General features: G+C 41.9%; 1 protein-coding gene across 2 annotated transcripts in view; it reads right to left on the reverse strand.

Annotated features, from left to right (window-relative positions):
• HECW1 (HECT, C2 and WW domain containing E3 ubiquitin protein ligase 1) overlaps window positions 1–16140 on the reverse strand; it is a 262306-nt gene that overhangs the window by 39804 nt on the left and 206362 nt on the right. For both annotated transcript variants that reach the window (XM_040590899.1, XM_040590900.1), the window contains 7 exons: window positions 10516–10621; window positions 10235–10331; window positions 8179–8262; window positions 7007–7116; window positions 4714–4834; window positions 3213–3326; window positions 247–399 (listed from right to left, as the gene is read on the reverse strand). In XM_040590899.1, the coding sequence (XP_040446833.1) occupies window positions 247–399; window positions 3213–3326; window positions 4714–4834; window positions 7007–7116; window positions 8179–8262; window positions 10235–10331; window positions 10516–10621 (785 nt within the window). The remainder of the gene's footprint in view (window positions 1–246; window positions 400–3212; window positions 3327–4713; window positions 4835–7006; window positions 7117–8178; window positions 8263–10234; window positions 10332–10515; window positions 10622–16140) is intronic.

Below are 16140 nucleotides of genomic sequence, written 5' to 3' on the forward strand. Positions count from 1 at the left end.
TCAAGTCCCAAGTAATGTGAGCCGGACACTTCTATAGTACCACCTCATCACAACTGCTTTTTCAGAGCCTGCTGTTGTATTTACAGACTCCCTTTCTTCCTTCTCCCAGCCTGCTTCCCCCTTCTTCCCAGCAGAAGCAATGACATTTGTATGCAGTCTAGTCTAAACTGGCAGCTTTTGTATTTTGCATTTTCATTTCCGTATTGCTCTAAAAGGATTGTTCAGTTCCGCATAAAATGTTCTTACCATTCCAGGTGATTTTCAACAAAGGCAGACATGGGGCTGATCTGTACAGTGTAAGTGTCGTTGGCTGAATACTCAAACAGCCCGTAATAGGGATTGAAGAGCTCCTGAGACAGAAGGAAGAAGAATTCTCGGGAGGGGCCACTGTAGTCCAACCTGGAAAGGAAAAGGTAAGAAAGATAAAATGAGTCTCACTCCCATTTGAGCAAATTTTCTGGGTTTTGCTGACATTGGCTGCTGTCTAACACCTACCCTGTGGCAGCCACGTGTTTCTAACACAGTGTACCCCTCCTTTCAAAACTTGGTTCTGAGCCCTGAACAAGTCATGGTGCTGAACCTTCACCAGCATCCAGGCTGATCTGGGAGGAATCATAACTCAGACACATCCCTTAAGTAGTTTCTTTTCCTTTGTTCCAAAGGCTTAGTAAATCAGAGGTACAAAGTTTTTTAGCGTTTTCGTGGGTGGGTTTGACCTGCCTATGAACACCTGGGTTCACAGCCCAGACAGCTCAGGCTGGAGCAGAAGTTGCTTTTACTCTCCTACACTGAGATGTAACCAAAGATACAATCCAGCTCCAAGGATGCTCTTAGCTAAAGGTATAACCTGAAGGTCAATGCTGAACAAAACCAAGGCCCATCAGAACTGTCTCTTAAGGTAGAATGGTGGTTCCTCAGTTGTTCCCTCCAAGCATTTCTACTTTTCTGAAAATTTCAAACACATGTGGTACATCTGAAGATCTGCTTTGCTGCTGCATGATTTTGCTCTGTAGAGTCACCTTTTTAACTTGTGCTTTTTTTTTTTTTCCAACTCAAATTTAAATCAAGCTGTTTCCAATTATCTCAACTTGGGGAAAAAAAAACCAACCCAAAAAACAACCCAAAAAAGCTTCACGAATGCATTAAATTCAACTGTGATGGATTTATTAAAAACAGATCGTCCTCTAATAGTGGTAGGTAGATTTTTCAACCTAAAATAAACGTACATGTAGCAAGCAATATGAACAGATGATTTGTAGCCATATGTCACGTGTGCCGGAAGATTTTCAGAGGTGGGCACTACTCCTTCTACTTAACAAATGTAAAGTGAGCAGAAAACTGCAGCTGGATCAGAATGTTCTGTCTTATGTTTGAAGTTATGGAAGCATAACCACAAGGTGTTGAATGATTGATCTGTGCAATTAGAAATGTGATAAAGGGCAGGCCAGCCCATCCTCCTCTGTTTCACTTCTGGAGATTCAGTACTTTTCTCTTTGAGGAGCTTTAGCTCTAGGATCATGTGGTGAGACTAAAGCCACAACAGCAAAAGGAGGTGGTAATAAGCCCACAAGAATCACTGGTGCTAGTCATTTAACAGATCTGTTCAATAGATATTAAAATACTGGGCTAAGCCTGATGATGACTGGAGTGAAGAACTATGAACAGCACTTGTTTGTATTCAAAAACCTCCAAAGGAGAGCCTAGGTATTGCATTTCTGGGCAACACATTAACTCATCATAAAGCCTTCACAGTTCATTTTTGATGACATTTTAGCTTTGAAACACATGGGAAGCTGTGTCCATACAGCATCAACTCTTCTTTTCAGTAGGGAATTGATATTTTGGAGTCCCTCCAGCAGAACCTGTATTAGCATTAAACAGCAGAAACCTTGGGGGAATGTATCTTCAGATGTAAATGAATCAGTGAAGAATGAATGAATTTGCAAATCAAATTGGTTTGTAATTTCTCCTGAGGACACCGTGCCACACACAGTAGAAGTTATTAGAGATGTGGGGAAAACAACATGACTTTGGCTAGTGTTAGCACACTAGAACGTTATTCAAAAATGCAAGCTGAAGTATGCTGCATGTTTATGCTTTACTTGCAAGCCAGAGGCAAAACCAGCTGTGAAAGACGACCTCTGTTAAATAATATTGCATCCACGGAGCATAAAAAGTAAGAGTTAAGAAAACCCCTGACACTGACGTCACTGAGTCACCCTCTGAGATTGGTGGCTTCTGTTTTCCACTGGACCTAACATGTCCCCAAAGTCACCTTGGCAGAAGCTCTTCACTTGACATGCGACCTCAGAGCTGACAGTGTCAGCAGCTGCTGGACACTCCGAGAGCTGCCCCAGAGCCTTACTGTTCTGGCACCTTTGGAACTGAAATCTTACCCATGTGGTTTTTTTGTAAAAAAAGAAACGTTATATGCAAAGCTATTGAAATACAATACATGCCCTTGTTATATGGAACACTGGAAATATGCACAATGGTCTTTCCATTATAAAAGCATGTGGATTAAGCCTCAATTACAACATAGCTCTTGAGGTGAGTGAGCCAGGGTGGCTTTGAAAGATTGTTTAGACTTGGAAAGAAAAGGTCAGGGGCTGGCTTTAATCACACAAGAATGGCTCCTGGATTTGAAAGGCTGGCAGAAGGTTTCCTGAGAAAAGGTCTTCATAAGACACTTCTATTACTTTCAGCTTCCAACTGGGTGAATTAAACTGTAAGGACTGAATGGTATTCACGTTTCTCACTTCAGCCAGAAACAAGAAGTCCACATATGGATAACAAATGGTCATTGGATGGCATGCAAAGCAAAAATTTTTGAAGCAAAACCAGTTCCATTTTAAAGAGTTAGAGTAACAAAGGGGATAAAGGTCTGGTCTCTAATTACAGTCCTGAGACTGATTCGGTGTGTAAACATGGGTCTGTAGTTCAGTTTTGCCTTCCAGCCAGTCAAAATACCTATGGCAGCAAGAAGACATCAGATTTAACCACTTAAATTGTCACTTGGAGACATGTAGATGGAAGGTGCTATAGGAAAATGAAGCATTATTGCTATTGTTGTTTTTAACAAAGGTTTGAGCTGATTAAGATGAATCATTTACTCAGAGGTAAAACAAAACCAAAGAAGCATTACATAACAAGAGAATCTCAGCCTTAGTCAACAGCTACTTCAAAACTGATAGCATTTTGTGGTTCCCTACCCTTCCTCGCCAACAAACGTGACGTAGAGTTTGTTCCGCTGGAGCTCCTTGCGTGAATATGCCATTACCTGGTTGAAGGTGCCTTCCAGCAAGTGGTCACGCCGTATAATTAACCTGCAAAGGGAGGCAGAAATAAAGACCTAATGATTGAGTCTTGTGTGAGCCTGTGAGGCTGAGGGTAAGAGCTAGTAAAGAGAGATGTTCATTCTCAGAGAACTTAATGAAGTTGCATCCACTGGTGCACATGCTACTTGAACATTATGGGTTTTCAGTGAGTTGTCTCATTAGGCTTTTCCATATGCCTCAAAGGTGAACTTTTTCACAACGCTGTGATCAGGTTCAAAGAGCTGCTCTACCGCTAAACGTCTCTGTAACACCCTCCGCGTACACATTGCTATGGCAGAAGGGGCTGTGAGTTTCCTGCATATACGAGGTCACAGCCTTCTGGGATTGGCCCCACACTCTTCCTGGATCGAATCCAGTGAATGCCCACAGAATTACTGCTTCTGTAGCAGGTAAGCAAAGGGAGTATCAACCTCTGTTTAGACAGTACACCTCTCACTCCTCCGCCAACCTCTAAAACGACTTAATGAATAGTACATTTCAACATCACCTGTGCAAGGAATCCCTCTTGTTCATGGACATTTTAAGACAGACATTCTAAAATGTATTTCGTGTGTGCCTTGAAGCCATTTAGCAGGACACCAAAAGTGATAACCAATGGCTGACTCCCCAGCTCTGTGAGAATGTTTTGATGATGATGTTTCCCTGGAATACATTGCTTGGCTTCACACTACTTTTGTCCACAACAGATGTGATTTGGTAGGAAGCCAACCCGATGCATAAATTCAACCAGATGCCCAGGAAATACCTTAGAAACACATAGTCCTTTGGCCAAGTTGGATAACTAGGTGGAGCACAAGTAGGTACAGACTCAAAAACCAACTAACAAGATGCCTGTAAAGCAAACCCCACAACCAAGTGACAGAGATCCCCAAAACACATGAAGAGAGGCACAAACCCCTCTAGTTCAACTTCAGGAGGGCTACCAACACGAAGAACCACAGAAAGTTAAACTGGCATATCTGGGCAAACTTCCGCAGGGTCATACTCTGGTCCTGAGTTATACTGATATGTAGATCCAAAGGACTGGGAGCCATTCCATCATTACAGTGGCGTAGATTTTAATAATCTTTGGTGGACATTTGCCTGAATGGATGGTTTTCCTACTAGAAAATTATAGGCAGGAATAGCAACATCCCTGTTAAATAGGTAGGGAATGGGAGTGTAAGGCAATATCAATCTATACGAAATAACACTTTCACACAAAAACCTCTCGAAGGTCACACTTTTGCAGGACTTACTAAGACTTTATCTTGCCCTGATTGTTCATGTACAAAGTGCAATCTCTGGTGTGCTTCCCACTCCGAGTGCCTTCATTCATGGATAAAGATAAAAGACACCATGCCAGACTATTTGAGTGACTTGTCATAATACTCACTTAATTTTACCTGGACCTTGCCCATACCCTTTGGCTTCAAGTTTTCGATAGAAATTGCGCAGCTTGGCTTCGAAGTCCCTCCTGTATGGAGAAGGTGCTCTTGCACTTGCTCGCTGCAGCCCTGGTGGGAAAATGAACAGCATCCTAAAGTGTAAAGGGCTTTGAAATTTCCAAATCATGCAGCTGATGCTTCCAGACAGAACAGGCTAACAAATGCATGAGGAACTTTTTACAGGTATACATGGCATTCAGTATTATTTTTGTTCTATCTGGCATTAATGGAACTGTAAGTTCCTATCATTCAGTGACTGCAATGACTTCTAGGGGCTGTATCTTCTTCACTAAAAGAACTGTTAAGCTTGCCTTGTGTGAACCTGTGCGTTGCCTCAGCCTTTAACTGTGATCAATCTGAACGGAAATTCAAGGATCAGAAAGGCACGAGAAAGACTGACATGCATAACTCCCACTCACAGTCACTGCTATTTAGGTTTTCTTTCCCTTTTTTTAGAGCTCTCTCTCCTCTGCATCGTACAGGAGATCCCCTTACTTGGCAGGATTAAACCTCTGGAGCTCAAAGCAATGCTTCTCACTGGAGCCTAGCACCCTCGCCAAGCTGGGAATCGGGTTTCCCTGTGTTAATCTGACTGTATATTAAACACTTCCAGCTATCAACACAAAACCCCTTTGTGGCATCAAGAAGGATTTGTGTCAGCAAGAAATGCTACATTTTCCTATTATGATTCACACATACAGCAGATTTTTAGCAATTTGGCACCTGTTTTGTTTTGAAGTCTGCATTTTCAAAGTAGCTGATCAGTCCTTTTGTATAAACAAGTGCCACGCATAAAGGGTCAAAGAATGGATCCATGAAATCCCATTTCCCTATCTCATTACAGAAGACAATAAAAACAAGCCCTTTTATGAGAAACCTGGCAGGAAGTCCTCCACAGGAAGGGAAAAAAAAAAAAAGGAAAATCACATTCACTGGGAGCATAATTTATCGTGGTTGCCAGGAGGGAAGGACATTACTAATTGTCTCTGCTGGTGAAACAAAAAGGCATATTTACATGCAGTGCAAAGAGAATCCCCTGCGATGCTTCTTTTCTTCTGTTAGACATTTCTTCCCCCAGGACATAAGAGAATGGGTGTTCTCATGGGCTATGTAACCAGTGGCAGAAAGAAGCAAGCAGACAGTATGTTGCCAGAAATGAGTATTTGCCCTTCTTGTCTTTTCACAAGAACAAGTAAAGACCAGTGCAGCTCCTTTAACATTCTCCTTAGTCATGTTGTCACCAAATACTTAGACTTTTGTCTTGCAGGAGACTTATGACCTGTCCTGACGTAGAGGAGGGGAACTGTATCAGCAATGGTGTTAAAACTCACTGATGAAAATGGGACATTCTGACAAAACACTGCCCTCCTATAGACAAGGGTTCAGCATTTAAATTCTTCACATCAAAAAACCTTCTAATTTTCCACAGCCAGCTCCGAGATTTGAATGTCCCTTGTCCATTAATTTTGTTTGAAACCAGATAATTTAAATTAAGCTTGGCCAAAAATGGATTTATTCAGATCACATTTCTGTCGGTTCTCTCAGAATGGCCACTGGATGCAGCCATGCAGCGAGACTGCAGTGGAGGTAGTATATCTTGGCAAAAGGGAGACATTAGCTCCTCAGATTTCTATAGCATAAACAATAACCACAGAGACATGCCACAGCTGGAAATAACCTTCTCAGACAGCAGGGCTTTCTGGAAAATATGAATCCTGTCAAACCTAAGTTAATGGGCTCAACACGGGAGGTCAGACTAGATCATCAAGATGATCCCCTCAGGTCTTAAAATAGATGAGTCTTGGGAAGAAAAGTCTTTGGAATACCGAGTGGAGGAGACTGAACTTTAAAGGAGCACTGGAAGTATTGCAATACATCTTTGATTTGGAAGCTGCTCTTCGCTCCTATCACAGAATATGAATGTGCTTCCATGTCAGTGAGTTATATTTGGAGTGCACCATTCCCATATCCTAATCCTTTCCAACTACATAAACAGCAGGAAAATACCTTCTTCCATATGGGCAATTTCTGATCTATGTGTTTCAGCTACTGTAAACATTTCAACAGATACGTAACAGCAATGGCAATTGATCCAGCAAAAAAGCAGCTGGGGTCAGATTAAGAGTGAGCACTGGAATTAGCAGGCTGGCAGCTGTTGGCAGCTCTGAATCTGCTCCTTTGTATCTATTAGGAGAAATACCACAAATGCAAGATTTTGTATTGTTTTCCCCATCCCTTTACCTGGAGAATTCTGGGGTGATGAACAGGGTGAGCAACGAGGAGAGAAACTATAACCAGGATGGAAGGCAGCCTGCAGTGGTATGTAGGACATAATATCCTCTTCAAAAAGGCTGCATGGAAAAAGTGACAGGAAGAGATTTTGTTCACATTCATCACATGAAGGAATATAAATATGCAGTATGGTGCAAGTCTGCTGCGGTCAGAATTTTGGGTGCATCTCTGAGCTTACAGATTCATAAAATCCACAGGTTTACCACATCAGGCATGGTCACCAGTAACAAAGAACAACAAAATGAATTTTATTAGATGCTTCGTGCTAACACACTGGCTCAATCTGCTGATAGAGAGTAATGACCCAAGGCTATGTAGTAAACAGGGGCAACTTCAACGCATTAGCAGTCAGAAGCAAAGATACACACATCTGTCTCTCAGGTTGTTTTTCTTGGGTTATACATTTTCATATAGCTCAGCTCTTTGACCATTCAGATTAAGTTGAGGGGAATAAGCCGTAAACTTCGTGCATTAGGCAGTGCTAAACATATCAAAACCACCTGGGTAATGCAATGGTTTCCATGTAAGAACAGGACAACAAAATAAGTCCCTATCTGTGCTGAACAAAAGTAGTTAGCGCCCGAAGACCAAGCTCTCTGGTCCTAATAAAAACTGAAGCCTTATCTAGGTTACCCAAGCAATGCTCACTGCACTGTACATCGAGGTTTTATTAGTGTGACATGGTCCTGCATGTGTGGGCAGCACTGCTGTGGTAAAACCAGAAATTTCATGATCAGTTACATTAGTCATTTGCACTGAGAAAGACAAGGTTTTTCCTTTTTTTTTTTTTTAAAAAAAAAGGAAACAAGAATTTTTCCACTAAAAGGAAACATCTTGACCTGATTCTTTTTTATCTGCTACCTGACAGTAACAGCTACATTGACTGAGCTGGCTGGGGACAGAGTTTACTGCACTGATGGAGGCTGCCTTTCAGGAAGTAACAGTTGACAGATATACTCTGGCTGTATTATTTTGGGTGACTATCAGTAAAAATGAATTCTACTCTAATTACAAATGACCTGGAAGACTTAATAAAATCTTTTCAATTATGCTGAGAAAAAGCCTGCCAGCTTCTCTGGTACCATAAGTAATTACATAATGCTTTTGATCAAATTGATTACCTCAGCAGAATTACTAAATCTGCATCACAAGACAACTTTTCAAGCCCATGTGTACCCTCTGTCCGAATGTAATGGATCTTCTCCCTGAAACATAAATGGTATCATTGAGAAGAAAGAGAAAGAAGAAAACCTGCCACTATCAAGGCGTGAACCATGCACACAGTTGTTATTCCTTGGTATTTTGCCAGTTCCCATTTATCTCCTTAGAAAAATGGCAAACAACTGCCTGATTCATTCTCTAATCTCACTAACAAACTTGAAAAAAATATCTATTTATATCACTCAGTTCCCTGATACAAAAGCAAGAGATTTTATACTATATTTTAGAAAACAGAGTGATTCTTAGTCCTACAAGCGCATGTGTAGTGCTAAGGTCACTGACAGACAGACTTTTTGTTTAAGGCTGCAACTAATATACCACCTTTCATTAAGAGAATTTCACATCATACCACTTCCTTTCCCTCTGTCAGTTCTATCTGGCAAAAAACACTCTAACATATATTTGATACTAAATGATCACATAGATGTTATACAGTACATGTGTAAAATCATACAGTTTCTTGTTTAAAGGAATGCTAATAAGGAATGGGAAACAGGCTAGGATCCTACCAGCAGATGAGGATAATGGAGATGGAGATCTACACCCCAAGTCTGTCAGTGTGCTTCTAAAGCATATTGCAGTGTCCAAGAATATTTATTCTAGTATCAAGACAAGGTTGTGCTTTAGCACCTTGCTGGGTGAGGCTGCAATGTATTGCAGAATCAAGCCCTGTAAAAGATGGACATTTGTCTCCTACGAATTTGCTTAATACATGCTGTATGAGTGTGAGGCGGTAGCTTGGGATCACTCCTGACATAAGGTATAATCAAAGCAATGACCCGGAGGCGAAGGGCTCAATATCCTGTTACAAATCTCATTACGCACTGGCTAAGCTGTCTAGTCCCTATCACTAGTCAATTTTGTTCTCTGCTCAAAAGGAGATAAAAGCCACATCTGTTCTCTGAGAAATGAGAATTCAAACTACAGGTGAGAAAAAAAATTAGTCTGGAATAATTTGATGGTGAAGACAAAAAATTCTCAGTTACAGAAATGTACATCATGAATACCGGGCGCATTTTTCATTCTGTCTCCCTCATTTTATTTGAATGCATTAATTCCTCCAGGAAGGAAGTCTAATCCTTACACCCAAAGAACTCTTTGTCTGGCTCTCACAGGTAAGCTGCCAGCCAGTAAGACTATCAGCAGGAATTGCGCTGCAGGACCTTGAAGGCTCTCCCCTTGCTCTTCCTCCCCTCCCCCGCCAGTCCCACAGCCACGTCTTTTACTGCACAGTACGAACTAGATTCTTGGTCAAACTCTCAGCTGGTGCACACTGGCATTGCTGAGGCTGACTAACGCCAGCTTAGGTTCTTGGCCAACACAATTAATTTAACTTTTGGAATTAGAATGAGTTTAAACTGTAATGGCTTTTGGTTCTGGGTTGTTTTTTTTTTAATTTTATTTTATTTGTTTTTTAAACCTATTAGGAAAGGAATGGGCATAAGAAAAAGAAAGATACAGTTTAATTACTTTGGAAAGAAGTACCATTAAGTCATATGTGAGAAAGATTAAAGACAAGAGTACAATTTACTTCATAATGTTCCTATTTCTTTACAAAATCTAGGGTGACTATGTCCATGCATGGGTGTAAATCCATCCATTAAGTAAAATCCTGGTTCTGCTGAAGTTATGGGGGTTTTGCTGCTGACTTCCATCCAAACACAATGTTACCCCTATCTTCTGAAAAGCATAGCTGCTGCTACTCAGTAATACTTAGAATGGAAATGTCACTGTTCGCCCATAGTTATTTTGGTTCTTTTTCCTTCCTGAGTGTCTGTGGAAAATAACTACGGTGACTACACAGATTCTGGTGGTCCACACGAACCCTTTAATGGTGACAGTTCCATAGGGGCTTAAGTTCATCTTCTGTACTACAGTTACTAGAATTTGTTTTCCCCCACTCTACAAGAAATCATTCCTGGAACTTGGTTTCAGCAGTCTGGAAAAAAGTGGTACCTGAGTGCGTGGTTTCTGGCCAAGCTGGGCTGACGCTCCTGCAGCATCTCAAAAATGTTGGGTTGGCGTAGAAATGCAACAATCTTGTCATTGTAAGCTGGAAAATGGGGGGGAGGGGGGGGGGGAAAGTACAGAGACTTTATTGACCATTGTCACAATGACTGTGCAGGGGCACACTGGCTGCACTGCTAGTGAGGCACAGGGCAACACAAGGTAGTGCATGCGGTTGGTGAGGAGTTCTAAAAAGCATCTTTGTGAGCACGGCTTTGAACTTTGCTTACCCAGAGGTAATGTCTCATGATGGTGCTGGTTTCGAATAGCTGTTACGAGACTATTGCCTGGTCTGGCCAACAGAGTAACTCCTCTGTTTCGAGAGACTTCGGAGGCCTACAACATCAGAGAAAAGGGAAAGAGTGATCAAACCTGACCATCAGCAGCACATCAGGCCATAAAGAGGCTTCTCATCTTTACTCCTGTGACCTTTGGAATGGTCCATGATGCTGACTGACGGAAGGACAGAAAGCTTGCATGAAAACTATAGCTTTATACATTAGTCAAAATAGGCAGGTAATTCTCTGCTACTAAATGGAGGGCCACCATCATCCACCGCTACCACACCTCTTTGATGCTGCAGCGAAGGCACTAGAATCCAGAAGTAAATGCAAGTGAATATAAGTATTGCAGTGAGGGAGTTCTTTGGCTGAATGAAAGCAAGATCTCTGTAATATCATAAAGTCTGTTCTAGCGTAACTTGATACAGTTCAAGGTTTTTACAGCAATGTTAATTTGAGAAAAGAAAAAAAAAACACCCCACAACACTGCAACAAGTTCATGCAACACTGTTGAAGGGAATTTTAAAATTAGAAATATTTAAAATTTAAAAATAGAAATTAAATGAGGAAGTAAATACCTATGTAGATCACAGATCAACGAACTATATCATCACAAAAGGAGGGTGCCTAACTTAAATAACCAGAAATAGAAGTTGAATTGCATACATTGAAAAAAGAACATAATCCAAAGAGCTGATAAAAAGTGTAGTAAGTATGAAATTTATCACTACTACTTAACTGAGTCACTTAAAGAATGTCACTGTTCTAAACACAGTATCCAGTGAAGGGAATCGTGTCAGGAAGGCAGATACATTAAAAGGTGGGAAAACACTGAGGTCTGAGGATGTTAGAAGCCCTACAATGAGGTCTGGCAATCTGTCTTCAGTGAGGCATTACTTGCTGCCTAAGTCTTAGGAGACTTGTGCAAGCTGAGGGGAACCAACCCCTCTCTCTCATACGTGTTCCTCCGGAACACGGCCATGGTGAAGCCAACAGAGGAGCACTGCCACAAAATCACTGGGAGGATACCCTGTATCAGGTCAAGATGCATTAGGAATCCCAACTGACATTCTGCTGGCCTGCTAGCTGCTCCTTTCTCACTGCACAAATCGAAGTACTTGGCAATCACTTAAGGAAGAAATTGCCCCTACTCCAATATTTTAAATTATTAGGTCTGCATCCAAGCAAATGGTGCCAACCCATTTTCAGTGGTACAGCCAAATGCCAGGTCTTCCAACTGGATATAAATGAAAACTGAGAAGCTAAATGTGACTGGCAAGTTACCTTGGCAGCACCTAAAGCATAAAGGATTTATATGTAACAAGATACCAGTCAATGCACTTGACAGGTGTCAATACAGAGGTTAAATTGAAAACACAAAACTGCTGTGAGAGTGCATGGTGAATATTTTGCTCCATCATTCAATTACGATTTCACTTGCACCCATTTCATACTGATAGGCATCTGCTGACTACAAGGGAATAGTCATGATGTGCTAACCTTGGTCCAACCCTTCTCACCTTTGAAAACAGAAAGAACTTTCAAGCAGGTCACACACAATTCAGCAAGTCCCTTTGTGCTGTGCCAAATCTCCTGCCTTTGCCTCCTTCCCACCCCCCCCACCCCGTGGGCCAACTGGCACCACAAGTTTAGCTCAGGCTTAGGCAGCTTTCGCCCTGTGACCCAGGCATCCACCCTGGCAGGCACCATCTGGCCTTTCTGGCATTCACTCCATGCTGTGGAAGCAGGAGGAAATTGAGGCGCAAGAGATGCCCTGTAATCCATTGCCACAGTGGAGCTTCCCCAGCTTCTTGTAGAATGGGCTTGTATGGGAGCATGGACAGTGGGTAAGCCTGTTTGTAAGGATGCTCTCTGACTCATCCTTGGCAAAGACAAATCCTATGCCCTTGTTGCTGGACATAGATTTACTGAAGAGAAGATAGGAAGGGGGAAATGGAGGAGAAACAGAGGAGTTAAACACCCATCTCCCATAAAAATTGGCACCAGCTGGTATTTGCGGGTCACTTGGGAACACACGGTACTTCTGGCCAGCCTGGGGCTGGATCCTCCCCTTGTTCTTTTTTTTTTCTTTTTTCTTTTGGCTAGCTTTCCAGTGCTGCTGAGTTGTGTGCCTGAACATATTTCTCCTAAAGCAAGAATTCTGAAAGAAAACATGTCTAAAGCCCATGAAAAGAAACCTTCACTCCCCTCTTCCCTTCTTCCCAATTCAGATTTAACAGATGAAGTCATCCAGATTGTACGAATCCAGTTCTGTATGCACCTTAACATAGTAAACTGCACACTCTGTGGTGCTGTGCTTCTCTTCAACACCATCATTAGGCATTGCTAATGCTGTGTTTGGATCATAGTCTTTACACATTTACTCCTCTAAGCAATTTTTCTCTGGCAACACAACAGGAAAATTCCCAGCCGTCTAATTAACTTCCATTTTGCTAACACTCCTCTTTCCAATCTTTTAGCTAATATAGTACAATTGATTGCTCCAATTCAGTGTTTACTCACAATCCCCTTGTCTACTTTGACTTTCTAATTGAATCATTAATTTAGATTAGCGCATTACTCTCTAAATAAAAAAAAGTGAATTAAAAAAAAAAAAGACTGCCCCTCTAACAATTCAGTGACCTGGTTCATCTAGTGCACGGTAATCTGACAGATTTATGGCAGGGCTTAACAGCTTGGCAACTGATACCGGGATGTTGCAACCAGAGTGGAGAGTCCAGACTATCACAGGAGCCTTTCAATGATATAATACCCTTTCCTGGGTTCTGTATCACTGCTGGATTTGGGAGGCTCCTGCCTGTTTAATCCTGCTATTTGCTTGTTGCACTTTGGGTCAGTAAGTGGATTTACATATTCCAGTACCTCCTCTGCTTTTCTTGCTAACCAGAAATTCTTGCCTCTCCATTATGGATGCCTGTTTCTTTCTTCTTTTTGTCTTTAATATCTCTACCCTGTAATCATGCATGCTGATTCCCACTGCAGATGGGAAGTCCCTTAGAGGGAATAGAAAGTGCTCCTGACCTGTTCTGTTCATAGCAGTGGCAGAGGGGAACAAACACAGTGACCTAGGTTCTTTTAGTTCCCGACGGCCAGGACAGCTACCTGAACTTTACTGTCAAAAATCTGGTAACCAAGAGTAGCATCAACCATCTTTTTCCTGTAAAAGATTGATAACCTTAAAGAAGTGCTTACACAAGCATCTGTAGCATTTTGGTCAAATTTATATATAACACCATTTAAAATCAAGAGTCTACTCAGGTGGATATCAAAAGATTTTACAGAGGTCCTTCCTTTAGAAGAATACTTCAACATGAAGAAAAGAATAAATATTACCAATTAGTTAATGAAATGGATGCTTTCTTTCTCAGAAAAGGGAAATGGAGTACTATTATGTGCACAGATACTTTTTTAAGACACAGCCCACCATACAGAGATTAAGGGAAAAAGGGCAGTTTTAATCTCCACTTGGTCTGTTAACAGTTGGGGTAGGCCTTGAATAAAAGTACTTGGAAGCAACAGCCAGCCTTCTATAGAAGCTGTGCAATTGCTATTTCCATTCTCTACTGAGAATGAATTTCATATGTCATAAAGCAAATTGCCATATTTGAGAAAGCACATTTTAATGTTCCAGTTTCATGAGGGAGTTTTAAAATTATGTTCGAAATACTAAAAATCAATTCTTTATTAGTATTTTAAGGCACTCTGTTCAACAACACAGGAATCAAGGCCACATTTTGATAAGCCAAAAGGATTTAGAAGATCCATGGATGTCATAGGAGGGAGGGAAGAAGATTACTGTCTTTACTTTGGCACCACAGCTTACTCACTGCACTGCCCCTGGCTAGGGAGCTCGGAAACTTGCTGATGATTAAGACAGAACTGGCTTTTGCACTGTGTTTTGGCCTGAAACTATGAAGAAATGTAGACCCAATGCCCACGTAATCATTAGTTCCTATGGTTAACTATTCCCGCTGAATTTCAACCCTGCCTTATTTTGATGGAATTGGTTGGCTTTTACTACCAAAACTTAGTTCTTGTAATGCCTGTGTCTCCTAGATTAAACAGATCTTTCTATTAATTTTCTAAGAATTCCAGACATTACATTTGTCTTCCTGTCCACTGTTGAGTACTGAGATGAAAATTTCTTAGAACTATAATGATTTCTTTATGATGACTCAGCTATGAGCCACCTCTGAATGTGTGAACTTGTGGCACTTTTTTTTCCCCACTTTGGGCTCACCTGCTTATGATTTCTGTCTGCTTTTTCCTCAACTGATCGATCACTCAGTGTCACAAAGTCCCTGGGAAGTCCACATGACACTCATTTTGGCACTTGGGCATGATACCAGGTGTGTGTGCCAAGGCAGGGGACAGAGTTTTTCCTCTCATTGCCCTAGCTCTTTTCTATACCCTCTGGCACCCGCAAGCAATCAGGACTGAAGCTGCACTGTTCTGCTCTCCTTCTCTCCTTCAGGCTCGTTTGACATCTGTACAGAATATACAAAACTGGTGGTTGTCTTTCTTGGTCCTTCAGTACTGTCCTGGTGACAGATTCCAGAGGCCACACCACCTGCTCAGCAAAGAAACCAGCTGGACTGCAGACAGCTGACACATGGCCAGGACAAAGCCCCAAGTGTGTCTCTACAGACATGATTTATAGGACAAAAGCACATCCAAATACACTTGGAAGAAATGGCACAGAACGTGGCTCTTAATAAATGGGCTGAGTTGCCAAGGGATGAATCTCTTCCTTGTAAATGGTGGGCTTTTAGGCACCGATCCAGAGTCCTTGGAAATCAACGGGAGTCCTTCCAGCAGAGCAGGAGATAGTTCCAGAGGGGAAGCTACTGACTACGACAAGGATGCAGAAGCACTGTGGGACCTGGGCCACCAAGGCTGAGATGAAGATGCCAGCGCTGATGGCTCCCAAGACAGAAGGCCCTGTTTCACTGGCTGGTCAGGCCAAATCATTGGCCTCAATGAGCAGTTTACAATTTCCCTGATGAATCACTACCTAGAAAAGTACTCAATGCTTTTCACTCCCTTCCCTGTACTCAATATTCTGGGTTTATTGCAAATTGTTCTTTGCCAGCCTTGCCAGCACTTGCAAAACCAGTGTATTTTTTGGGCTAGGTCATCTGAGCTGCTCAGTGGTGCTTCTGTCCCTGACATAGTGAATTTGTGAGCAAGTCTCCAGGAAAGCATGGGCCCAAATATCAATCATCATGCAGGTGACCTTTACATTCATGACAGTAATACAGTCACAACAGCAACACTGAACTGCAGGCTGTTGGCAAAGCGAAGCTGCTAAGTTGGCGGGGAGATATGACTGAAACAGATCCACTGACACACTTCTATCTTCAGAAAACACATTGCCGTATTCACCCAAGACGGGGAAAACCTACCCAAGCTATTCACACCCGCTCTGCCTTTGGTCCTGAAGTACTGACCTCACACCCCAGCCAGCTCCTGATCCCAGCCCCATTTGGCAGTGGCAGGTGTTCAGGCTGGTCCTGCTGCAATAAACTTCAGTGTTAATTTCACAAGCATTTC

This window comes from Falco naumanni, chromosome 4 (genome assembly GCF_017639655.2).
Source record: "Falco naumanni isolate bFalNau1 chromosome 4, bFalNau1.pat, whole genome shotgun sequence".
Taxonomy (NCBI): domain Eukaryota; kingdom Metazoa; phylum Chordata; class Aves; order Falconiformes; family Falconidae; genus Falco; species Falco naumanni.